General features: G+C 53.6%; 1 protein-coding gene across 7 annotated transcripts in view; it reads right to left on the reverse strand.

The window, feature by feature from the left end:
• Positions 1-1,087: 1,087 nt before the first annotated feature.
• Positions 1,088-25,917, reverse strand: part of Adgrg1 (adhesion G protein-coupled receptor G1) — a 37,157-nt gene continuing 12,327 nt past the window's right edge. For 3 of the 7 annotated variants that reach the window (XM_057754030.1, XM_057754031.1, XM_057754027.1), the window contains exons 2-14: positions 12,733-12,818; positions 11,857-12,279; positions 9,903-10,032; positions 9,350-9,497; positions 8,906-9,037; positions 8,434-8,550; positions 8,065-8,110; positions 7,762-7,865; positions 6,755-6,873; positions 5,499-5,767; positions 4,685-4,793; positions 3,469-3,737; positions 1,088-2,494 (exon numbers count right to left, since the gene is read on the reverse strand). In XM_057754030.1, the coding sequence (XP_057610013.1) occupies positions 2,364-2,494; positions 3,469-3,737; positions 4,685-4,793; positions 5,499-5,767; positions 6,755-6,873; positions 7,762-7,865; positions 8,065-8,110; positions 8,434-8,550; positions 8,906-9,037; positions 9,350-9,497; positions 9,903-10,032; positions 11,857-12,279; positions 12,733-12,796 (2,061 nt within the window). In that variant the 5' untranslated portion in view covers positions 12,797-12,818 and the 3' untranslated portion in view covers positions 1,088-2,363. Of the gene's footprint in view, positions 2,495-3,468; positions 3,738-4,684; positions 4,794-5,498; positions 5,768-6,754; positions 6,874-7,761; positions 7,866-8,064; positions 8,111-8,433; positions 8,551-8,905; positions 9,038-9,349; positions 9,498-9,902; positions 10,033-11,856; positions 12,280-12,732; positions 12,819-14,510; positions 14,533-19,319; positions 19,457-20,231; positions 20,348-20,653; positions 20,805-25,917 lie in introns of those variants that run through there. The other 4 variants (XM_057754026.1, XM_057754029.1, XM_057754028.1 and 1 more) reach the window with 4 other exon arrangements.

Consider the following 25,917-nt stretch of genomic DNA (forward strand, 5'->3'; position numbering starts at 1 on the left):
TAAGCCAGGCAGTAGAGGCACATGCTTTTGATGCCAGCACTTTAGAGGCAGAGGCAGGTGGATCTCTGAGTTCGAAGCCAGCCTGGTTTTACATAGTGAGTTCTAGGACAGCCAGAGCTACATAGAGCAACCCTGTCTCAAAACAACCAAACAAATAAACAGCCCCCCAAGTAGAATCAGAGGCTACCAAAGTTGTAGAGGAAGGACTGGAGAGAGACATGGTACCAAGGGCTCCCACACGCCAAGGTCCCTGCAGGTCCCCATATCTGCCACATTCATGCCTTGGTGTGGGAACTGCCCATGTACCTAGATCCTCTGAGGCAGCATTGTCTGGTTACAGAGTGCCTGGCCTAGTTTACTTCCCAGCTTCCCCTGGAGTCGTGAAGGGTGGGGGTGGGGTGTGAGTGTGGATCCTGGCTGATCTCAGACTTTAAATGCAGAGCAATTACCTTCCTTCCTCCTTCCCTTTCTCCACAGGGTCTCACTATATAACCCAGACTGGTCTTGAACTCTCAGTCCTTCTGCCTCAGCTTCTCAAGTACTGGGACTGTATACACCACCACACCCTGCTTTTTATACCTTTATACCTGGAGACAGATGGGACAATCACACATAAGGAGACACCGGAGACGTACCTAACGTGTGTCACATGACGAGGAGAGATGTGAGGAGCAGGCTAGAAGCAGGGTTGGGAGAAAAGCTGAGCCGTTTCATTTTTGCAGCCCACCTGCCTCAGACTGGTAGCCCAACTGGTCCTTGTATACCATGTCTGGTCAACGTCTGGGCTCAACTCTCAAGAGTGACCTCCTTGGCTAGGAAGGTTTTGTATGTCCAAGATATTAAGATCAATGGATTTTTTACTTCCTAGTCTCGACCCCATGAAAGGCAAATGATGTGGCTACCTAGGTCCTCCTCCACATCGCAATAGCCAGCTGCAGCCGATGGTCATGGTCTCCAGTTCACTGTGGCCACCCCAACAGACACCAGCTGCCCATTTCTCCATTTTCCTGAGGTGTCCCCAAAAGCACACGTGTGCACACGCACACACACACAAAGCCGAGAGGGAATCTCTCCAAACTGTGTTGCTTTGCCATGGCATCAGATAACAGCCAATTTTTATTTTCTCAACAATCTCCTACAGTTTCCAAACTCTTTACACAGAGCTTTAATATCAAAAGACAAACGAATTGGAGTTTAAAAAGATCATATCCTCCTCATTTTGAAGGCTGAGGTCAACATGAAATGCTACCTCCTGCAGGAAGTCCTCCTGGATTCCCAGCCAATAGAAGTGGTTCCCCATCCCTATAACTAAAGCTCCGGGACATTGTGGAAGTTTCCAAGGGCCACTGCCAGATCTTCCCACCTGGCACAGGACCAAAGTGTGTTAGTGGGGCAGAATTCACGACAGGCAGTTCAGTGTCCTCAGAGTCATCTGCAGTGATTTGAAGATCACCCCTCAGGAGAACATCAAGCTGCCAATGTCACCAGAGAGGGCTGTCTTCGTCTTCCTTATATTGGGTTGAAAAAAGCGCCGTTTCCCAGTTCTTGCTGGAGGGAGGCTTCAGGAGAGGCGGAAGCCCCTCTGAGGTGTGAGCAAAGGGAGGCAGCTTGGAGAGAGGCTCAGACAGGTTGGCCTGGTCCAGCCCTGGAACCTTCCCTGAGCCGAGCCAGAGGTGGTGAAAAGCCAAGGTTCACAGCAGATAGAAGTTTATAGCAGGCATCAGCTACCCCAAATCACAGCATAGACCTGGGACCCCAAGCTGCAGGTGGAGGGCTAGGGGACCACAGAGGAGAAGGGGATTGGGGAAGGAAGAGGGCTGCCAGGCAGGTAGTGGGAGGTGCTCGTCTGTTGAGGGGTTCTGGCTCCAGAGCTTCTCCCAGCCAGCCCATCCACCCTCAGTGTTATCCCCAGGATCAAAAGTCAGAGACAGGCAGAGTGCCACACGGTGACCACAGGGACAGAGTGGCAAGAGCCAAGGCAGCTGTGTCTCAGGCAGGGGCAACCGTTCAGGATGTGTCGAGCTCCAAAATCTAACCCTAACCGTGGCTTGGGCCTGCGAGTCTCACAGCTGGGCCCAGAGGTGACCAGTAAGGCAAGGCCTGAGGCTCCAGCCTGATACAGCTGTGAGGACAGCCCCACAGCCAGCATGGCAGTGTGCTTCGGTGACCAAATCTGGGAGCAGAGTAGCCCCCAAGGTCAGCTAGGTGTCAACCTACCAGAACAACAGCCCTATCCCTCCAGGGACTAGGGCCTTCTCTACTATGATGCCCCTACCCAACAAAGGCTGGGCACAAAACCGAGCCACAGACAATGTGAACAGGCGCCATGCGTGTGTCCTCCCACGGGGAGGTGGGGCAGAATCCTAGATGCGACTGGAAGAGGTGCTGCCGGAGCTGATGGGGAGTTTGACGCTGTCCGAGTTGTTCTTCAGAGGGGAGGGACCGCCTCGGGCCTGGAACCGCATGGACCAGTACCACAGGAAGATCAGGAAGCCTGTGAGCAGGGAGACACATGCATCATTAGAAGTGAGACCCACGTCTGGCCCTTGGTTCCCTCTCAGAGTCCCTCTGTGCAGGACCCAGCCATATAGGACCCAGCCATATACTCAGGGCCCTGGAGCCACTCGTGGTGATTCGGTACCCTGTGGCGTGTCAGTGGTTCAGCGCTGGCCTTACATAGCAGCTTAGGGTTCCGTACCTCCAAGGGGACAAGAAGGAGATGCCTAACAACACTATTTTGGAATAAATTTCCTCATCCCTTTCCATCCCACGGTGACTCCAGTGACTCCGACACAGCCGTGTAGCCCCTGGTCAGTCAGCACAGTCAGGTGCCGAGGTGTCTAGGCCTTTGTGTCTGAGTATGGGAGGCATGGGGTAGAGGGTGTGGACCCTACCGGCCTCAAGGTGAGGCCTCCAGGATCCTTCTTCCAGCTCCCACTGTCTGACCTTCAGCCACACTTGCTCTAACCACAGGGCCTTTGCTTTTGCCCCTCCCCCACCTGCTGCTCCTATACCGGATCTCCCTGACATGTGCCATAGGCAGGCCACCCTGGGCATTTTGTTCAGGTGCAGAAAGGATTAGTGGGTCTGAGCGGACTAGGGTTTGCCTTCCCAAGCCCCCGGTGAATCTGACATTGTTGACCCAAAACCACTGTCTCACCAGCCCGGGTTCCACACTTGTCATTGTTTACCACAACTCTCCTACTCTCTGAGTCTCCTTGGTGGCCGCACACTTTCTTGACCACACTGTCACCCTGGGGCTTAGCGCAGGGCTACGTGCACACAGTGAGTGCTCAGTACAGGCTTGTCCTGCATGTGGCCTGGGTACCCTAAGGGGCAAACTGAGGCCCAGAGAAGGGAGCACTTGTGGTTCCCTGGCCATCTCTTCCCTTTGCTCCACCTTTGGAGACAGCACCAGCAGGATGGGTAAGGGCTATGGAGTAGGGGCGGGGCCCTCACCACGCCTACCTTGGAAGGAAGTTATGATGCTGAAGAGGTAGAGGATGACGAGCTGGAAGGTACCAGAAGCAAAGGAAAAGAAGACCAAGGCCCAGGGAAGACCAAGGACCAGGCTGAGGCCCAGCAGAGTCAGCACGTGGGGCCATTTCTGGTTGTGTGGGCGAAGTCGCAGGATCTGCACCACCATGGTGACCAGCATGGCCAGGTTGAAAAGGAACACCAGGCTGAAGAGGCCCAGGTTGGTGACATAGCTAACCAGAGAGTCCCGGATCCAGCACCTGGACGAGAGTAGGCAGCTCAGCAAGGGAAGGCTCAGCTTAGAAGGGGGAGCAGCAACAGGGTCCTGGGCGGTTCTGGGCAGTTCTGGGCTAGGCATTGGGAATGCTCGTCATGTACAAACACCACTGCCTTGCTGTCTTTGTGCCGTTTTTAAAAAGTCAATTAGTTTTTAAAAAAATATTTTGTGATCTTTAATTATGTGTATGTGTTTTCATGTGGATATGTTCACATGAGTGCTGGTGCACAGAGGTCAGAGGGGTCAGATCTTTTGGAACTGGAGTTACAGGTATCAGTGAGCTACCTTTTGTGGATGCTGGGAACCAAACTCAGCTCCTCTGCAAGAGCAGTGTGCACTGTTAACCACTGAGCCATCCTTGGTGTCATTTTTAAAGACACACCTACCGAGTTATCCAGTCAGATAGCTTTAAAGTAGGTATTAAGGAAACCATGTTCTTGACAGTACAAGGTTGAGGCAAACCCACCAGGCCTGGTGTAGCAGGGCAAATGTCTTCTACATGGACCCAGTGACAAGCATTCCTTCCAGGCCTGGGACTCAAGAGGCCTGGCTTCAGGTCTAGTTTGAGGATGTCCGCTGCCAGATGGAGTAAGTTAGGGGGATGGAGGAGGGCTCATCCATGCCCTCTAGGTCACAGGCCTCCATCTGCCTCAGAACCAGTGGATGTGGCAAGGAAACCTAATGGGGTACCATGTGGCCCAACACCTCTTCACAGAGGTCCAGAGAAGGGCCAGGCTCTGCAGCATGGGCACCTGACAGTCTTGGCCTCTCTTAGGTCCTGTAGTCCTTAGCTCTGGGTTCTGGCCACCGCCAGGTCCATTCCTCCAGCTCACTGGAGCTCATAGCCTCCTGGGAAGCATGGCCTGGTGAGGCTGCTGTCCCTGCTCCTCCCTCAAGGCCCACCCTCCTGCCCCTGCCACAGCCACTCACATAGAGGGGTAGAGGACACGGTCTGGAGTCCGGTGCACAGCCAGGATGATGGGGCCGTAGTTATTCACATCCACCAGTGCCACCAGAGTGACCAGGAAGACAGGAAAACCTGTGGACAGTAAGCAGAAGCTCTGACTCCACCCTCTGAGTCCATTTCCTCTGCTCCCAGTGGACCTGAGCAGGTCCTCTCTGGTTTCCCATAATGGGTAGGCTCTCTTTCAACTTTGCCCTATCCCTTCCTGAGTCTCCCAGGAGAAAAGGTCTGTGGTCCACTGTTGAAGCCTGGTCAAACAAGGAAGATGAGAGGATGATGGGACTGTGGGGGTGGACAGTAAGAGGACACCAGGAACTCTGGCAGGGAGGACAGATTTGACTTCCTGATAGCAGAAATGGAAAGTTCCATGTGGGGGTGGGGAATCCCCCCACACAGCCAGCTCGGGTTTTGTGAATCCTCAGCAGAAGATGAATGAGAGGGACATGGGAAGAACAACAAGTGGGACCAGGGGTGTGGGGAGGTCACGGTCTGTTCAGTGTCCAAAGTGACCCATAGTAGCAAACTCTGGGTCTCAGTATGACTTGAATAGCCTGAGACGCAGGTAGTGAATTGTCATCAGCCAAGAACAAATGCCAAAGTCATAGAAACTCTACCATGTAGGTTTTGGGGGGTCTATGAGTGGAGTCATTGCTAGCCTAAGTGGCCCCAGTCCAGGTAGAGAAAGGGAAGGGCAGAACCTGCTGCCTGTGCTTGGCCTGAAGCCCAGTGGACAGTGGATAAGACAGTGGGTGCTGGTGTCCCCTCTTTCCTGCCACTTACCCCAGCCCACGATGCTCAGCTTGAGCAGGTAGCCAGGAACGTAGGTACCAAAGACCTCTACCACCAGTCGGTAGAGGTTGTAGCCCTCAAGGCCCATCCAGGAGAGGCAGGCAAGCAGGGAGAAGTGCAGGAAGATGGCGCTGGTGCGACAGGCAGCCTCGGAGCCCACCAGTGCCACAGGCTCACTGAGCAGGAAGCTCACATCCAGCAGGAAGACAGCCAGCAGCAGGTTCATGTGCACTTTGATGGTGTAGTCGCGTGACTTCCTCCTACAAGAAGCACATGCTGGTGGGCCAGGGCAGGGCCAGGGGTATGGCCCTATTTCGTTCTCCCTCCTCTTCCTCCTCTCCTTTCTCTTCCCTATGCCCCTCTTCCAGGAAGCCTTGTATGCCTGCTCCGTGGCTGTCTGTCGTGTGTGGCTCTGAGTAGCTGTGAACACGTGCCCAGCTGCAGAGTGTGGTATCCCTGTACCCCAGGATTCTAAGGAGTTCCAGAGTTGTAGACACTGGCCCCACAATAACCATCCTCAACTCGTTCTTTTATCCTATGCTGCCCCAAGCCAGTCCAGTCCACCTCAGACTGCCCTCTCCTCAACACAGTGGGAGATAGAGCTGGAAAAGTGTCTGATGCAGGAAGACCGCATTTCCCACTCATTCTCCTGCCTCTACCCCTGCCTCTGCACTCAGTGCCATGCCCACCCCGGCCTCCATGAAGCCCACCACTGCCTGTCCTCAGAACGGCATGCCCTAGCCTTGGTGCACAGCTGCAGCGCACCTGGTCACAACGCACCTGATTATGACACACCTGTACCAAGTTCCACCCCTCCTGCTTCAGGACAACTGAAGACTTGCTGAGGGTCTCCCAGAGCCAAGGACGTCTCTCTTCCACCCAGGCAGGCCCAGGACCTAACTGACCTCAATATAGTCTATGTCAAGCACTGACCACTGGACAATCACTTTCACTCCCTCGATGTGAGGCCTCAGAAGTCTGTCACCCTCTTTGAACAGTGCATGGCATGTGGATACTCGGTCTGAAGTAACCTAGTCCCATTTCCATCACCCTGTATGCCCCGTAGTTTGGGTTCTAATTGTTCACATCCTCAGCGCTAAAGCTGGACTGTTACTTTTGGTATCCAATGATGGCCGCATGAGGCGGTCAGTCCATGGCTTCCCAACAACATACATACTTTGGGTGAAGCAAGCCTGCATGGTCCTAGGCTACACGGATGTAGAACCACACTGCTTCCTCCGGCCTACCTGGAGCAGAGGTAGGCGGCAATGGTGAAGACACACGCCAGAGCAGAGATGACACAGCCCACGTAGGACAGGAGCGTGAGGTAGTGCTTATGAATGGCCTCTACCTCCGTGGAGGACACCTGAATGGGGACAGAATGCCAGTCTCAGCACGCTCCCCTCCCCAATAGCCAGTGTGTGCCCCTTCCAGATCAGCTGGGAGCTGGTAAGCCCCTCCCGCCTGAATGCCCTTCCGGAGGCCTCTGGGACTCCCTCCCAACCCAGGCAGTCTCTGACTCTCAAAGACCAGGAATTCTCACCCGAGATGTGAGCTCTGACCCAGCCTGAAACACACAAAGCCCTAGCTGAGGCAGTTTGAGCTGGGGATTGTCCATTGACAATGGTATCAAGCACCAGCTGCCAGGAGAAGCTGAGCTCAGAATTTGAAATCCCCCGGGGCCACTGAAGCTGCTTCAGCCCTCTGGGGCAGGAGATGATCACCCTGTGTGCTTAGAAGAGCTGGTGTCGGGCACAGTATACATTTTTGATTTGACATATTTTCTCCTCACAATGGTTTTATCAGGATGTAACCACATTGTGAGGCAAGAAGAATCTTGGTTTTCATGATGTTCGGCCCAAAAGTTAAGCTCCCCAGCTTCTCACACCAAAGGATTCTGGGAGCATGAAGCTGGTCAATAAAGCCCCTGAGATCTGGGGTCTGAAAGAGCACATCTTAGTGGCTTCTAGTTGGGGTGTAGAAGCAGTGTCCTGGGCCAGGCTTGTGAGTGGAAATCTGCGTTTTCATCACACACTAAAACTTGAGAACAAAGAGCAAACAAGAGCTTGAGGGACCAGCACTTAATGACCTGCGCAGCCTCAGGTGTGTGACTCAGCCTCCTTCCAGGTAGGATAATGATAGGAGCTACCTTGGAGGGTTATTTGGGATTGAGTCAGTGGGTTCCAAGTACATAACACAGCGCACAACTTGACCTGTGGCCGAAATGCAAGGGAGTTACGGAGGATCCACCTACCATCAAAACAGCAAAGTAGGTCAGATGGTTGCACAGGCAGGATGTCTGCGTGTCTCTGTGGACGGTCTCACAGCCCACACTGCTCCAGCTCCCAGGGTTGCTTGCTGAGGGGGATGCATAAGACTCTGATCGACCCCAGTCCTCGAGACCCCACCATGCCCTCTACACAGACTGGACCATTCCTGCAAGGTTTTCCTCCCCCAGCAGAGCCCTGGCCTCCATCACTCCCTTCTCTAAGCCCATCTTCTCCAGAAACCCATCCCTGGGGATCTTCGTCTCTCCCAGACACCCCTCCATACTCACATGTCGGGTCTTCAACCCAGAACACACACTGCAGAGTCACATTCTTCTGTGGGGATAAGAAGAATGGGCCCTCCATAATTCATCCTCGGTGTTCCTTCCGCAGTCGACTCCCCGTGTTTTCTCTACAGTGTGCCCTCTGTTCTCTCTGCCCACCTCCCATGGTCCTTCCATAGCCCACCTTAGTACTCTCTCCCGTCTATCTCTCATTCTTTCTATGGCCCACCCTTCATATTCTCTTCACAGCCCACCTTGCAGTTCTCTCCCTCCCTCCCCCAATCTGGGACCTGGCTGTTGGGTGCTCTCAGCCAGACAACCTTTCTGTTAAGGACAGATGAATTGGGAGGGATGGGAGCAGGAAGGAACGCTTACCGGCTGGGGCTGGTGCTGGAAGGTGAGTACCACGGGCTCTGAGAGGTTGCTAACTTTGGTGTTCTGTACAACAATACCCAAGACCTTCTCACCCAAGACTTGGCTGGAATTCTTGTCCTAGATATAAGAAGTTGGGGGGGGGGACAGGTCAGATATATGAAGTTGGGGGTGAGGAGGGCAGGTCGGAGGTTTAAGCCTGAGAAGAAAAGCTAAGGAGGCCTCCAACCACTCTTGCCAGACTTCCATCACTCCTAGCACTTTGCTTTCAGAGTCTTGTGGGTCGTTCACACTGTCGTGAGAACACAGAGCCTCTTACACCTCTCCCAGGAGATTTGGGCCTTGCCCTGCCCTTTCTGCTTTTATAGGAGAGGCTTTGGCTCCTGGAGGAAAGAGACTAGCTACTGTCTTCCCCACCTCTCTGTCAGATGTACAAAATCAGTTCCCCAAAGAGTAGGCAGGGAAGACGCCATACCTGGAACAAGGCCTGGCTGCTGAAGTCCACTACCAGGAGCCTCTTGGCAGCATCCCTGCGACGGCCTCTGGTCTGCTGGAAGAGAGCCCGCGGCAGCCGCACCGAGTACCCCTGGACCTCACTCTGCCCCTCCTGCGTATCAAGGACCATCAGTGCCCGGCCCAGAGTATGCCCCAGGTCCCGCCACCCCGACCTTGCACAACCCCGCCCCCCCCCCCGCCTTCTAAACACTGTGCTCTGGGCAACACCATATGAGGCCTGGGAGTCAGGTGGCAGGAGTCTAGCTAGGAGACTCTCAATGGAGTCTTACAATCTGAGCCTTCAAACACCAGCTCTCCCATGGGCTGTGGATTATCCCTGGACTCAGGGCAAGCCAAGGGGTATCATGCTATATGGAATGCTCCCATTTGCCCTTCCAGCCCACCCTACCCTGGGTCACCCGACCTCCTGCTGGGAGTGGATTTGCAGATCCTCTAGCCCGGCCGTGGGTGGCAGCTTCCACACTGTGGCATTGACCAGGTCCTCCTCAAAGGATAGAGTATCTCCCAGGAAGCTCACAGAGGTTAGCTTTGACTCCAGGCTCTGTAACCGCCTGGTATGGGGGGGGGGATACATGGTTGGTGACAGAGGGAAGGGCCAGGGTAGGGATCTGGATACACAGGGCAATCAGGAACAGAGGACAGGGGACCAAGGACAAAGGCAGCTGGGTATGGAGATGGGGGAGTGGCAGCGAGGGACATTGTTCTGGAATTTAGCCCATGTCTGTGACCCACTTATGCCTGAGCTGGTCCCAGCCTCTCAGAGATTCAATGTGCTAGATGCCAGGATGGAGTCTCTTGTGGGGAAGAGGTGGGGCACTGCCTGGCTATGCACTGATATCTATCTTTGCTGAGAGCCCAGCAGGATCTAATGGGGAGGTCCAGCCTCAGGAAAGGAGTCCCTGGGCCCAGGTCAGATCTCCCTCCCACCAACCCCTAAGAAAGTAATCCACACTCACTGGCTGATGAGCGCTGACGAGGGCCGCCTGGAGGCCTTCTGAGGATGCTGCAGGAAACTGCTGAGCAGCTGCAGTTCCTTCTTCAGATCACACATGTCCACAGATGCATTGTGGGAGACCTGCGGGGCATCTGGGAAGGCAACAGACTGCCTGAGACTGCTACCTAGAGAATGGCCAGCATACAACCCTATGCAACCCTCATGTGGTACTCCACACTTTTATTGACTTTGCAGAAGGAACCGAGATGCAAGAGGCAGAGGAGACCACAGGTCACTGAAACATGAAGGAAGGTTGTGTCTCCCAGGGTTTACTGCACATGAGCATAGAAAGCCCTCAGGGGCCCTGGCCCAGCAGATCCCCTTGGGAAGAATGTGGGTTCTGTGTGCCAGCTCTGGGGACCTCACAACCTCTAGTCTATTGTCTCCAGGACCTTCTACCTTAGCCCCTGAAAAGTTGGGTGTCATCAGGGACTTGAGGAGACCCAGACGATAAAGGCAGGCAGAAAAAAATTCTTCCCTAACTCACAAGGACATGGTCCCCAGGCCTCCCTGCCAACCTCCCTGCTTTCCTGAACTTTGGCCCTCTTAATTTTTCCTGACCCTACCAATCAGCTGCTAGATTCACACCCCAAACCCCCAGTTTGTTAGTTGTATAGCTCTCTGTACCTCAGTTTCTTCTCTATTAACACAAAGGTGTATGAAATGCCTACAGTTCATGTTTTTTCTATGCACACTTTGTTTTTTGCATGATTTAAATAATTATGTTATTTATTGATAATTATATATTGATACTTATAATCATATATATATCAGTTATATATTGATAATGATCAATTATCAGTCTATTTGTGTGTGTGTGTGTGTGTGTGTGTGTGTGTGTGAGAGAGAGAGAGAGAGAGAGAGAGAGAGAGAGAGAGAGAGAGTACACATGTATGTGTGTCCATGTTGGGTTCCTGCAGAGACCAGAGGAAGATGTGGCAGATCTTGGAACTGGAATTACAGATGTTTGGGGGCTACCTAATGTAAGTGCTGGGAACTGAACTTGGGTCCTCTGCAAGAGCAGCAACTGCTCTTAACCACTGAGCCATCTCTCCAGCCCTTGTACTTTGAATAGAAGCTGGACTGTGGCTCTGCCAATGCTGACATTTCCTAATGGTGCATCCCCAGGTCAAGTTGTGTTTCCCCTCCCCTCCATTTCCTGTGTCCTGAACTTCATGTGTATGTAAGTATGACCTCCATGTGTGCACTGCACCCCAAGACTTGTAAATAATAAACTCTCTCCATCCCTTGCTCTCCATGAGAGTTAAATCTGATTATCTACCTGACAGGATCTAGAATCACCTAGGACACAAGCCTTGAGGCACCTCTGTGAGTGATTATCTAGATCAGGTTAACAGAGATAGAAGGATCCACCCTACAAGTGGACAGCACCATCCCCTAGGCTTGAGTCCTGGGCTGGATAAGGAGGAGGGAAGCTTGCTGAGTGGTATCCATCACAGCCTGCTTTCTGACCACAGATGCTAATGACCAGCTGCCTCCAGCACCTGCTGCCAGGACTTCCCCACCGTGAAGAGCTGGGAACCAAAATAAACCCTTTCTCCCTGGCTGCTGCTTTTGTCAGAGCACTTGATCATAGAGAGGAAAAGTAACTGAATCACTCTAATGGCTGAAGAGATGCTGTAGCCATCACGAAGGTCTTAGAACAGAGCAGGGACAGACAGGGTGGGGCAGGGCTGGCGTAGTTCTCCAGTGTGGCTGCCGCGGGGCTCCACCTTCCTACCCTCACCTATGCTTTTCCACAGAGCTTCCAGAAGTTCTCCTTGGATCCCACTCCTCCCCTCCTCAGACACCTTTCATGGTTCTCTACTATGGTGACCATAGCTGCCATCAGAACCCAGGTCCTCCGTGACGGGCTTTCCATTTTGCCTCCCATCCCACATCCGTTTGTTCCTTACTGTGGAAAGAGAAGCGGAAGATGGCAGCCTCAGGAAGACTGGTGTTCTGGGGGCTCCGCCAGGAGCTGACGGAGGTGGCAAGCAACGGGACCCCCTGCTCCGAGCTCTGCTCCTGTTTCCGGAAGCAGAGGGGGCTGGAGGCTTCCCTACTCAGCAAGTAATCAGTCTTGCCGTAGCGCAGGTGGAGCTTTCCTGCGTGGCGGCTCCAGTAGAGACAGAAGTGGTAAAGCCCTCTGGGCTCTGGGAATGAGCGAGGGAGTTCAGGGGCTGCAGAGAAGGGGGCATGGATCGTGAGGGCCTCGTCCGTGTTCCGCACAGAGATGTGCAGCTCCGGAATTTGGCTGTAACGGAGCTGGCTCTGTTGTGTCTGGTTCCGCTGGCCACAGAAACGGAAGTCTTCTCGGGGATTGCCACCGAGGGCACCTGAGGAGAAAGAGGCTATAGATGGGACCAAACACGGGCAAGGACCCAGGACTCACACACATTCCAAACCTCTATACTTCAAGGATCTATAACAATGTATCTAACCTGCTAAAACATTACTGGTTTCAAACAAAAAACAAAAACAAAACTGAAAATAATGATTTCAAAGTCAAAAGCCCAACTTTAATAGAAGTTATTTAATGAGAACATAGCGGTCATTGACTGTTGCACAAATGTGGGCTGTCCAAGAATCTGACTGACACCCAGTCTGCGAACGCCACCCCGGGCTGTGTTCTGTGAATCTCAGAAGGAAGAGGTACCTTTCTGCTTCCCCCAAGGTGCCCTCAACCAGCTTAAGCTGTGCTCTGCAGACCCACCTCTTACCCAAAGAATCCACTCACAGACATGGAGGCATTAACAGTCACAACAGTCCCAGGGCCCCAAGAAACCTACCTTGAGCCAGGATGAACAGACTCAGTTGGAGATACACCGTCTGCCACAGCAGCTGGACCGCCATTGTACTCCCCAGAAGTCACCACCTGGGAAAGAGTGAGAGCATTATTGGGGGGCAGCCCCACAACGGGAGCCTATATGTAGGTGGAGTGTGAGCTAGAGGTCATACAGAAACGGTCAGGCCTCCTTTCCAGAGCAGCCAGAGGCTATCAAGAGGCACAGTCACCACTCTCCACAGAGTGTAAGCAGCTCATGTGGGCGGGGCGGCGGAGTCCCAGAGACCATAGAGTGGCCCTGTCTAGAATTCACCTACAGCCACCATCTTGCAGCTCCAGGTTTAGAGGCCAAGCGGGGAAGGGGGGGGGGGGGGGGATGGGAATGGGCTGTGTTGCATGACCACCAGGGGGAGCCAACCACCAGAGTCTGGGAAGCTGGAGCCAAGAAGTGTTCTTTGTGGTGTCTACCCACTCACCCCTACCCTGGTGCCCCATGAGGGCCAGCTCCATTCACGCCACACTGACTCCATAGGCCACTATTAGCTGAGTGCCGGATGGCTACCAACCTAGGCAGCTCTTTACCCTACACCTACATGAACGCACACTAACACTGGAGCTAGCTCTATTGTTGGCTCTCCTGCTAGCCCAGTGACCAAGCTGGGTGCTGACAGACCCTGACTACCATCCCTCAGCCTATGGAGAACTCCTATGGGGAAGTGTCAGGCCACAGTGATGGACTCATCTGCTGGGCCCAGACGCTTGGGGCACAAAAGAAGTTGAGTTTGGAGGGGAACTAAAAAGGCCCTCTAGAAGAAGCGGATGTTAAACTCCATGCCCATGTGACTCAAGCAGGATCCTCCTTCCTGTCTCCTTCCTGAGCCTCATTCTGCTCATGCTGGCCCCTCAAGCGAGAACCAGCCCCGCACACTCAAGCATGAAGAACATCTAAACGTGAGAAATGGAATCTCTCGTGATGCTGGAGCATCACAGAGAGAACAGGAAAGTTGTTGAGGAGCTAGTGTGTCCTCCATGTGGGCTTCTCCGCGTCCTGTCAAGCCACTACCAGTTACCTAGAACCAGCAGAAGGCCAGCATCTGGGAGCAGGCCAGATCCCCCCTTCCCTCTGTGGTCCCTGACACCATCTACCCTGCCCTTCCCTCTGCAGTGTCTGTCACCCAACCTTCAGTCCGAATGTCTCTTTTTCCACATAGACTCCTCACTTCAACTTGAAGTTCACAAATCGCTTGAAAACTTGATCCAATTTCCACTTTTTGATGAGACAGTCAACAATTTATGAGGTCACACAGCTGGTGAGGATTCATGTCCCTCTCAGCATAGGCCACCGCGGTCAGCAGAGGGCCCAGGACAGGACAGAGTCATTTGTCTTACACCAATGCTCCCTAACTGGTCCTTGAGAACAAAGGAGGCCGGGAAGGGAATGAGCAAGGGGAACAACCCAGTGAGGCTGGATCACCCTGGATCACCCTGGCAACCCGTGGAAGGGGTCAAACACAAACAAGGGGCCCTACTGCCCCTCCACCTAGTCCCTGTTCAACCCCAGCTGTGTGGAACCACTCTAAAGAGGACGAGCGCCCCTGCCAGCATTCTTAGGTTTGGATGAGGAGGTATTTGTTGCTTGGATCTCTTAGTGAACTCCAGAGTAGGACCAGCTGGGTTCAAATCCCAGCTCCTGTACTTCACCAGTGTGCGTCCTGGAGTTAACTTGCTCACCATATTTGGGCTTCACTTCCCTTGTAAAAGAGGATTGCAAACCAAGCCTACCTCAGATGCCATTGTGAGAATTAAGTCTGTTGTTCTCCATAAAGGGCTTTGGACCGGCATGCACACAGGGTAGGTACCACTGAAGTCCGATCATCTCTGTGTACCTTCCAACCAGTCTGGCCGGGACCCAGACCCCTTCCCCCAACTCCTTATCCTATGCTTCCCTCCTCACTCAGTCCCCCTGCCCTCTGCAGGTGGCCAGCTTGGCCTTCAGAGCACTTGAGGGGAAATTCCTAGAACATGAACCTCCCTTCCGGATAGAGTAGCGGGAAGGCTGCGGCCCCACCCAGAGAACTTCCCTCCTCCAAGCGGGCCCTGAATGTCACAGACTCCCAGGGGCGGGGGGGGGGGGGGGGGGGGACGATGGGGGTGGGGCTGCTCTTCAGACAACTAAAGCATATCCACATGGGTCAGGGAGAATACTGTTCTATTTACCCACTTAGCGTATTCCTGCCTGAGTCCCTCCCTGGGCTGTCTACAGATGTACACTTGCCACCAACCTCGTACCCCAAAGGGCACAGGCAATGCCTACGATGGAGCACCTACTGCCTCCTGCAGGCACCCTGAGACCTGGTCACCTATTCCTCACAGCCTGGCCAGAGAGAGGGGCCTCTGTGTTCCAGAAACCAAATCTGGGAAGCAGAGGCCCTCTTCCGGGGGACTACCTCTGACCTGCACAGATGATGTCCCTCTCACAGACGATGAACGGCACAGACAATGAACGGCAGAGCAGACAAGCCTCGGTCCCCAAATGCCAAGTCAACAACAAAGTTGTGCCACCTGCCACAGCACTGCCAGAAGCAACGGTTATTGAGAAGGTGGGTCCGCAGCCTCACCCCAATAGCAACAGCAACCTCTGAAGAGTGACCGGGTACAAATGCAGAAACTGAGGCCAGAAAAAAAAAAGGCCATTTCTCCCAAGAGCACACAGGGCTGCTACTGAGCCCTCTCTTCAAAAGTCCCTAAGGTTTTCAAAAAACCCTGGTTTGGGGTCCCCCGAGAGAGAGAAGCAGGAGCTGTGGAGGTCACAGACACACGGTAGGCAAGTGCAGCCTAGAGAGGAGTAGCTGTTGGGCTGAGCCCCCTACTCCCCATTCTTTCAGACTGGCCATCCTTGACCTCAGCTTCCGGTAAACATGCAGAGAACAGAACAAACTGAGCCAGCCCGACACAATGGAGGACATCACAGGGTCCCCAGGGATTCCCTGGAGTAGAGGGGGCAGGGCTGTGTGAACCCAGACACCCCCATTCCTAGCATGACTGATTTATGGGGAGGGGTCCCACGCATGATGGGCAGCAGTCCCAGAGCTCACTTTCCCTCCTGAGGCCTGAGTCACTTCCCCTGCCATCCTGTGTGGACCTGCGTCACCTAGACACTGCCAGCTCCTGGAAAACCCATTTCCTCCTCGGATGGAGGTGGAAGTTGAATGGATGGGACTAGGAGGGCTCTGGATTAACCCTTCAAGTGGCCAGCGGTACCCCCTTCCACTGGGGTTACAGGGTATCCCAAGGGTATATATCATTGCCTCGGGCCTTTGCCAGGATGTCCTGGGTTCTGAATGGCAGATTTCCACTGTGATCTTCTGCTCAAAGCCCGAGTCTACAGGAGTAGACTCCCAACCACACACAGCCCTGTGTCTCCTTGCCAAGGGCTGACCCCATTAGAGGTATCCCAAACTGCCAGTGGTCTGGGACCCACTCCAGGAAGATGCTCTGAAGGATATGGCCTGGGTCCTGTGCACCACAGCTCAGGTGGGGCTCATAGCCGGGCTTTGGTAGGATCCAGTGATTGATTGAAAGGCCACGTGTGGGAACCAGGAGTACCCAGCAGCCGGACTTGGGCAGCATCGGAGCAGGCAAGGGCCTGCTGCATTTGCTTGACTGGGAAATAACAAACCCTGGACAGGGATAAGGGGCAGTCCATCTCTCCTGACTCTTATCTCTTCCCCATGACATGGCACGTGGTCCACAGTATTTGGCAAGGGGCTGACCATCTGAGGGGCCTCGCACGGGATAGCCCAAAGAAGGAGGTAAAGCCCATGGGAGGAAGGAGGGAGCCAACTACTTTCCAGGTTCGAGCCTCCTGTGATCAACCCAGGCCCTGTCTGGGGAGACAGAGGAGACTCAGCTTACCATCAGTTACTTTCTAACACAGGGCTGTAGAATGTGTTCCTGGAGAGCTCTGGAGACTCAGGGAGGGTACAGGGGATGATAGGGACCTTAGGAGTATAAACATGCAGAATGCAGGTATGTGTGTCCACAAGCTCATGCGTGTGCATGTCCACAAGCCCATGAGTGTGCATTTGCAGTGTGGACTGGGTGAAGAGGGAGGTGAGGAAGGCTGAGCGAACTATGTTATTTCTGCAGAGGAGGCAACCCAACCGAGAGTGTGAAGGCACATGAGCGGAACAGGCTTGTGTATGCTGCCTCATAGAGCACAGGGCAGAGAGGATCCTCCCTGCCGCATCTTCCAGATGTGGCCCTTCAGGACAGCTCCCCACTTCAAGCACCACATGTCCAGATACTCAGAGGAGATGTTAACCAGACCAGGGACCAGAGGTGCCTCCCCGCTCAGTCAGAGCGCACTGTGCTATGCCCCACCCTGCTTCTGAGCACAATGCTTGTAAATGCTGGGTCCTGCTTTCTTCATCTGTCCCTGCGCCACAGTTGGGTGACTGACACCCAAGCAATCTGACCCCTCCAGAACCTACCCCTCACTGAGAAGGAACACTGGGGTCATAGGGGCAGCACAGTGACTTCAAGCTTCAGGAATCTGTCTAGACTACATGATAATAAAAATCAAGCCGGCACCTGCTGGAAGCTGGCAGTTTCCCAGGCCTCGCCCACTAGGGCAAGGCTCACTTTCTGTGTTTGTTTGTTTGTTTGTCTTGCACTTAGCCTGGTTGGCCTCAAACTCACAGCAATACCCCTGCCTCAGCCTCTCCAGTTCCAGGATTCCAGGCCTGAGCCACCATGTTGGGCATGGTTGCCATTCTAAACCCAGCCTTGTTATAGAACCACACAGCTAGCACAGGCTTCGCCTTACTATGATTTCCTGCCCATGTCCATGTACTGTAACACCCTTTGCCAGCCCTGCCCCATAGGGAAACCGAGGGAGGGGAGATGTGGGTATTGAGTACCAGCCAGCAGAGGGCCTGTGGGCACAAAGGACTCTCAGCCTCAGCAGCTGAGCATTCTGCAGTTTCCTGTTCCTACAAGTAGACATGCATATGGAAGACCCTAGGAAGGCCAAGGGATCTTCACCAAGCAGGGATGAGCTGACCTTGGCCACTCCCTTAACTGTCCTTACACGCAGGCCCTTCCTGTGGTGCTAGCTTGTCACATAGCCACGGTCCGGGGCTCAGGCCTCTGCCTCCCCCACAGCTCCGTGGTGACAGTAGGCAGCAGACAGTGAGGCTCTGGAATCCAGGTCCCCTCCAGCAAGCACTCAGTACCAGCACCAGCAGGGTCACTGCCACATGGTGACCCAGTGCTCTCAACTCTGTAGTCTGCTTACCTTCCACTAATTCTGGAAGGATGCTTATGCAAAGAGACAGGAAACTTAACATGAAAATCACATCACAGGCAAGATTGCAAAACAAAGGGGGACTCATACCATAACTCAAATCAAGTCCGGCAAACCTCAAGTTTCAGCCACTGTGGTTACTGAGTCCCTTCAGTCTCACCTGGCCTTACCGTAGGAGAACTTGCTACTTATCTTCTGGTTAGAGAGACCTTTGGACCCTACTTTCTCTTGTGCCCTAGCATAGCAAAGGCTCTGATAAGTCCAGCGAGAAGAAAGAGCACAAAGCTTGCTGGCACCAGTCCCAAAGCAATGGGATGGCAGGTCATTTCCAGCAGGGACCCCTGTCATTCACGTGAAAAACAAGCCCTCGGATGCCTTTACACCACACAGTAGCCTATCAGCACACTCGCCTCCAAGTGCGCATGTATGTGCACACACACACACAAACACACACACACACAGTCTCTAGCCCCTACCCTTCTCTGAGCTGTCCCCAAGGCTATTAGGCAGCACAAGATGGGCCACTGAAGCCATTTAGGTTGCAGTGATCCCCAGGGCCCCTCATCACCATCTCTGACACTTCCAGGCGATGGGTCCCCTGTGAGCTTGGGTTGTACTCAGGCTGTTCCTACCTCCCTTCACAGGCAGCAGCGGCTTGGGGAAAGGACAGTGCCATGCCTGACCCAACATGATCTGGTCCGTTACAACCTCCCCTAGCTGGCTGAGTTTATCTCAATCTCCAGCAGCTAAGTCACTGGGAATGCTGGAGAGGGCGAGGAAAGCAGGAGTCTGAGGATGTAGATGCTCAAAGCCTCAAGGAATCTTGGGCCTAACTGGAGAGTCTGAGACCCTAAGGGAGGGGGAGGGGGTAACGCCCAGGGGTCCCACATCTATCCTACCATAATTATCATATGGCCAGTACAGGCCAGGGCTTGGCCAGTTCAGAGACTCTGGTGCTGACCCTGTTCAGCTTCTAGTCCCGGGTGTTCCAGGCCAGGCCAAAGCCAAGTGTCCAGGGCACAGTCCTATTCAATGAGCCATTGTGGATAGCCAGCCTCTTGTATTGGTACAAGGGACCAGCATCTGCCTCTTGGGGCTGGGTGGCAGCAGTTACAGGCACAGAGGTCAGATAGGCTCTGTGGTCACCTAAGCCTGGACCTGTGAACCAGCCTGCCTCTCAATGGGCCTCAGTTTCTTATTTTGTCAATGGGAAATTACAACCCCTGTCCTCTGCCTGTTACCTGGGTAGATTTAGGGTACTTGCAGGTGAAGAAAGACCTTACCTCTGAGCTGGCAGTGAGGGACAAAGAGGATACCCAGCCTGGCCAGACTTTTTTCCCTTTCAGACTACAGCAGTCTCTGCGTCCACCCGAAGTTCCTCTTTCCCATCTTCTTTCCTGAGTTGCCCAAGGCCACCCGCTGCCTTTCTGGGGGCTGCGCTGGGCTCCCCGAACCAGGCAGAATGCCCATCTGTGGACTGTAGGATCTTTCTGTTTCCCAAGGTCAGCTACCAAACCTCCCTTTTTGCCTCTTTTCTGGCCCAAAGGCTGCCAGCTCGGGGACACAAAGCCAGGCGGCTCTCAGCTATGACTGGATCCAAGGCCCCTGCAGGGAGGAGACAGGAGGCATTGAAGAGCCCTCTCTCAGCTCCCTGAACACACAAAGGTTCCCTCAGCTCCTCCGTGATACCCACAAGCAGGTGCCGGCCCCTGCAGTAACAGTTAGCATCAACAAAACACTCCAGATAGGCAGGGTGGGACTCAAAGTTCTTTGAGCAACTAATATATTTATTTGCTTGTGTTTTGAGATGGTGTCTCTCTATGCTACCCAGCCTGGCAATGAACTTATAATCCCCCTGCCTCAGACTCCCAAGTGTTTGGATTACAAGCCTGAGCCACCAGGGCTGACTTACATTAACACATCTAATCTTCTTAAAAACCCATGAGAAAAAGACCGTGACCCACCGGACAGATGAACAAGAGGCCCCTGGGAAGCCAAGTCACCTGCCAGGGTCACACATGAGGAGTAATGGTCACGTGGGAATCCAGGCTAGCTCCGAAAGAGGCCGGCTCCTGAAGGGAAAGCTTACCTGCTGGTGAGAGCCTCTGTTTAGAATTCACAGGGGAATGATCTCCTTGGGTTAAGCTGGCTGCCGTCTGTGCAAGGCCCCAGTTCAGGGCACTGTATGAACTTACCCAGGTGACCATGGGTCACAGTTCCTCTACAGCTCTTCCCAAGGTGGTGGTGTTTCCAGTTCTCCTTGTCCGGTTATCCTCCCCCAACCCTTCTCTGAGACCTGTGCTGTGACCACGGCTATAGCTGACTCAAAATGTTCAGCTCGGAAGGGAGGGAGGGAGTGTGTGGCTACCCCCAACCACTTCCTGGTGGTTCTCCAGACTTGCTGATGTTTGAGTCCCCTTAGAGGACTGGCTACGATGCCCCCAGGGTCCCTGGCAACCCACCACCATTATCTCCATATCAGTGTCAGCGAAAGAGGGGATGCGGGGTTTCAGGAGAGAGAATGAAAAAGGGAGGCTGAGGAGAAAAGAAAGGAGATGGTGCGAAGGGTGATGGGGGAGGAAAAAGGAGATAAAAGAAGAAGGAGCAAAAAATATACCTGGCTTCCTCCTCCAGGCAAAAGAGTGACTGGACGAAGCTTCCCTGTTTGCAGGCGGCAGACTGCTGGAGTAAGGGACACTTTCCCCTAGTACAAGGGGCTGAAGGTCTCATGGAAGCCTGCCCCCCCTCCAAGTCACCACCCCCTTACTAGAGCTTCAAACAAAGGGGGCAGGCGGGAAGCTGGGCTGAGAAGACGGGCCTCCAGCGCCAAGGGGGAGGAAGGGGCGCAGGTGACAGCAGCCCCTGGCAACCGTTCCCCTGGCAACCGTTGGCAGCTGCATGGACTGCGTCACAGCCTGGCTGAGAGCGCGGGCTCTCTAACTTGTCTGTACCAGAGTGTGAGTGCTTTCATCCTGAGGCTGCCTGGGCTAGGCAGGCGCTGGCAGGGACAAGCTGGGCTCATGTGCAAGAAAGCAGGTGCTAGAAGGTAGGCTGTCTGTCTTGAGAGGACCTCAAAGCCCCAGAACACCCATGTTCTCTACAGAAGCAGAATGCTAGATTTTTGAATGAAATCTTCCAGTTAGTCTGCAGTGTCTAAATATATATATTATAAATATATATTTAAGGGAGAGACTTGAGGAAAAGATCTTGCAATGTAGTCCAGGCTAGTCTTGAACTTGCTATCCTCCTGCCTCAGCTTCTAGTACTGAGATTGCAGGTGTGTGTCACCACTTCTGGCCCTCAGCAATGGCTTTAAACACCAAAATGGTTTTAGAACACAGTAGGAGCCAGACCCTTGACCAAATGACATCTGTGGGAAGTTGGCACTTGCTGGCTGCCTCCCTGTGGCCTTGACCACAGCCAGGTGGAACATTCTCTGGTCCCTATCATTGGCTGCAGTGAATAGAGCATATGACATTCTTCCCTGAAAACGTCAAGGGTTTGTCTCCTGCTGGAAGCCTTCCCAGACTACCACAGCTCACTCAGAAGCCCCTTTCTGAGCCAGCCCGGGGCTGAGGCTCCTCCTGCCTTTCTTTCAGAGCTCTCTGGCTGGGGCAGGAGCTTCTGGGATGCTCTTTACCTGCCTAGGAAGAAAGCAGACAGATCAAGGCTTTTGGCTCCTTCACTGAGCACCCAGCGCTGGGTGTTTCAGAAACTCATTTCCACCATGCTGCAAGGTGAACAGGGTTGAGCCCAGGCTGAGACAGGACCCTAGAGGCTGGGGAGCGAGGAATGTGATTGCTCAAGGCTACCTGACTGGGAAGGGCAGGTTGTAGAACCCAAAAACAAATGTCTGAGCTCTAAGCGCCCATCTCATCCTGTGGAGCCCTCTCACCAATACCATGCACAACCAAGCTCGATTTGATCTCCAGACAGGACTCTGCTCACTTCCTTCTGAGTGGGCACAGCTCTGACCTCGGTGGAGCCTTTCTACCCAGTGAGTCAAAAGGGAAAGACATCCAGCCCTCGGAGTGACCCTGAGCGCCAGACAAACTTGAATGAGAGTAGAGAGGTACACAAAGGCCTCCAGCTCTGAGCCAGCAGCAGATAAGGACAGAGCAGGGCTGCCGAGGCTGAGGCACAGGGTCCCAGGCCTCTGCTGAGTGAGGCAAACCTTTCCCCTGAGCACCAGTGGGAACTCCGGGGATCCCATGCCTCAGGTAGAAGGGCTGGCACAGGCCCTGGGAAAAGCAGCAGGGCTTGGAGCCTTGGGTACACTAGCCCAGTGCCTCTAGCCCATGGACCCAGGCCAGCAGGCTGCCGCGGTCAGGAGGCCACTATTGTCTCACTGCCAGAGCCTGGGACTGTTCAGGCTCTATTTTGGGCCTGGAGGAAGAGGAAAAGAAAGCAAAGAAAGGAGCTGCTGTCCTGGGCAGGAGTGGGGGTGGGGTGGAGACACCTTCCCTGCCTCCAGAAAGAGCCCCAAGGCCCATTGGCTGGGAAGGTAGCCATGTTGGACCAAAGGACCCTGTGACCTCAAAGAAGCTGGCAGGGTACTGAGGTTCTGTGGATCCAAGGGGCGGGCACCCCAGCCCCTTTACACACACTTGGTCCCTACTCACTACAGCAAGAAGCGGGCACAGTCTGTCTCATTCCCATCTGCAGCCCCTGAGCCTCCTACTCATCTTCAACCATGAGAAACCTGACCCAGCTAATTGCTGCTCAGAAACCACAGCTGGACTTAGACCAGCTTTGCTCCAGAGCTTCTAGGATGCGTCTGAGCTGAGGAGAGCAGGGATCAGAAATGCTTGTCCGATATTCGAGACTCCAGAACAATACAGCCGTCAACACAAATCAGTGGCCCCACTCTGGTCCCACCTTCTGCCACCCCTGCCTTCCCCAGAGTCACCAAGTCCAATGCACCTCTAGTTTCACCTCAGGGCCTTTCCCTCACCGTTGTGTGTTCTAAGATCTCCCCTCTGACGGGCCTTCTTGGGACTTCATTCAAATGTCTCCTCTCCTGAAAAGCCATCTATGACTCCCCAGTTCTAACTGTCTTCTGTGTCCATCGTGGCGTTTCTAGTCATCTGTGTCATTTGAAGGCTTGTGGTCACTTCTGAAGTGCCCCTACCATTGGCTTGTTTACTATTCTTCGGTGGCATTTGCTGTCTTTTCTTTTTAAAGTTATTATTGTCGCTGTGATGCTTTTTTCAATTCCACGTATATGCCTGTTTGTTTCTCTGTGTGCGTCTGTGCATGTGGCCACGGGTGCTCTGGAAGCCAGAGGTATGAGATCCCCCTGTGGCTGAGTGACAGGTGGTAGTGAGCTGTCTGGCATGCTGTCAAATTCAAATCCTCTGCAAAAGCCACTGAGTCACATCTCTCCATCCCTGGCTGGCTTTGCACGTCTCTGCAGGTGCAGTGTGGGGACCCCAGCAGCTGCCCAGTGCTGCTAGCTGAACAAGCAAGCAAGCGAGGGGAACTGAGGCACAAGATACTGTAGATCTATGCTAACAAAAATATCTGCTGGAGGGGCTGAACACTGAGCCGTTCCCAGCCTCTGACTAGGGAAGGAGTGCCCACACCTCCACCGCATGTGAAGGAGTACCCACACCTCTGCCACGTGTTGGGCTAGTGCAAGGATCCCAAGACCATGCACAGCCTGAGAGCTAAGAGAGGCTAACTCCTCCTCCAACGTGTAGTAGCCTAATAAAAGCTCTGAGAAGTCCTGAAGCACCCAGGTTCTCTTACTCCTACCCTACCTCAGGGTGCAGGGGGTGGTACTCCAAAGGCTTCTGGATGACATGACGTCTGAGATCTGACTAGCTACTGTGAACACCAAGGCCCAGATTTTCTCTTCACACACAGGCAATATTACCAGCCTGTACCCCTCAAGGGTCTGCTCCTGTGTCATGGGATTAGGGAGCCCAGAAAGATGTCTCACTTACAAAGGGAGGTCTCAGAACTATTACTGTCACGACACATTCCCCTAGTAGGGGAACAGAGGTGGGACGCCTTCTGCAGGAAATCTGAGGTGGATCAGAAAGAGGAAGTGGGTGCTGGGGTATAGGAACCCAGGGTGTGTGGGAGCCTCTGAAGACTAGGACTAGGCACACAGACTAGCACTAATCCACATCAGGGATGTGCCTATGAGCGCCATGACATTCACCTGACTCCACACCTCAATTGCCACCTGTGAGAAGGGAGTCTCTTTGCCATCGTACAGCTGAGGAAACAGGCGTGGAGAGAAGCTGTTTGCCCAGAGCCACAGAACTGGTAAAACTGGACCCCAATCCAGTCCGCAACTCCTTCACTCCTGTGCCTCTATTGATGCAACACCCCACTCTTACACGGGCAGCCCCACAACATAAGTGTTAGCGATCCATGACACTCTGCATGAGGTCAAGATGGAGGCTCAGAGAGGTTTGCACCGCAATCCTGAGGCCTCACAGCTGAGGGACTGGGCCAGACCATCCCTGTACACTCATGTGGTGTGTGAACACCACTGTCTTCACAGATCACATCTACTGCAGCTTTGAACTCTGGTTCCCCTAGTAGGGAGACAGAGGTGGGATGCCTGCTTATGCTGATACACGGCAGGGTCTCCAGGGAGAAGTGCCAACTGTCTTCCCCAATCACAGCTAGTATTGGTGACCCTGTGACAGGTTCAGAGACCAGGCCCTACCATCAGGTATCCTAACTGTGTACAAGAAGGGCGTGGAACAAGTGTTGGCAAGAAGTTTCCTTACTACCCTGCCCACAATCCAGCAAGATGATATCACCGGTGTTGGAGCAGAATGGGGCAACCTACACACCTGCCCAGATTCAAGACTATAGGATACGGATGATCCAGAGGCCCCAGACTCTGCAGGTGGAGAAGTGTCTTTCCTGTATAAAACCTCGCTCACTCCTAGCTCCTCATGTGCTGTCTTGGAAAACACTCCTGACGATGTAGTCCGATCTACCCACGGGGGAGTTAGATGCAGTGACCAGCAAGGTAGTGGGGAGGGTCATTATATCACCCAGACATCACCTGTGTACTGGTTAGCACTTAACTCGAAAGGACGTGGTCATTGCGGCCATCTCCCCAGGGTTGGGAAAGCTCAAGGCTAGAAGAACTGTGAAAAAGAACCTCCTAAGCCCCCAAGGCCCTCACATGGCTTCTCTAACCAACTTGAATACTTGCAAGGATGGGGTACTTGCAACCTCCAGTGGAAACAGCCATGCTGACAAAATGGGAACAAGTCCGGCCAGAGGTAAGTGACCAGGTCCCTGCCACCATGGACTGTACAAGAACCCCCACACTGCTTCATCGTCTCTGAAATATGGATAAAAATTAAGCCTTGGAGGAGCAGAAGTACCAAAGACAGAATGAGGGCCTTGGGCAGGGAGGCAGGCTATTGGCCGGTCCAAGCCATTTGGCATCTGCCCAGATGATGATACAACAGACGGGAATCAGGCCCAGGTTCAGCATGACTCAGCTGTCCTGACCAGCCTCCGAGGTCCGCCACTCACACTTGCCAGCCTCAAAATAGGTGAGCCAGGCAGTTGTCACCTACCCCAAGGTCAGAAACCCAGGCTTCCAGACACAGAACCATACCCTGACAGTCGGACTCAGCTGGGAATGCCCACTCAACGCACGCCCCAGGGACCAAGGGAACTCATTTCAAAAGAGGAGGGACCACAGAATGCTGCTCAGGACACCAACCTGGCTATAACCCAGGCATCTCTTCTGAACTCAGGGAGGTGGCCAAACAGGCCTACATCTAACAGTAGGCAATGTCTAAAGGTCACCTTCCCTTGCTATGCCTTTTGCAAAGGGGTCTTCCAACCCTTTCCCCTGTACTTGAAGTTCTAAAGAGAAGTCCCAGATAAATGATG

Source organism: Chionomys nivalis, chromosome 21, assembly GCF_950005125.1.
Source record: "Chionomys nivalis chromosome 21, mChiNiv1.1, whole genome shotgun sequence".
In the NCBI taxonomy this organism is placed as follows: Eukaryota; Metazoa; Chordata; class Mammalia; order Rodentia; family Cricetidae; genus Chionomys; species Chionomys nivalis.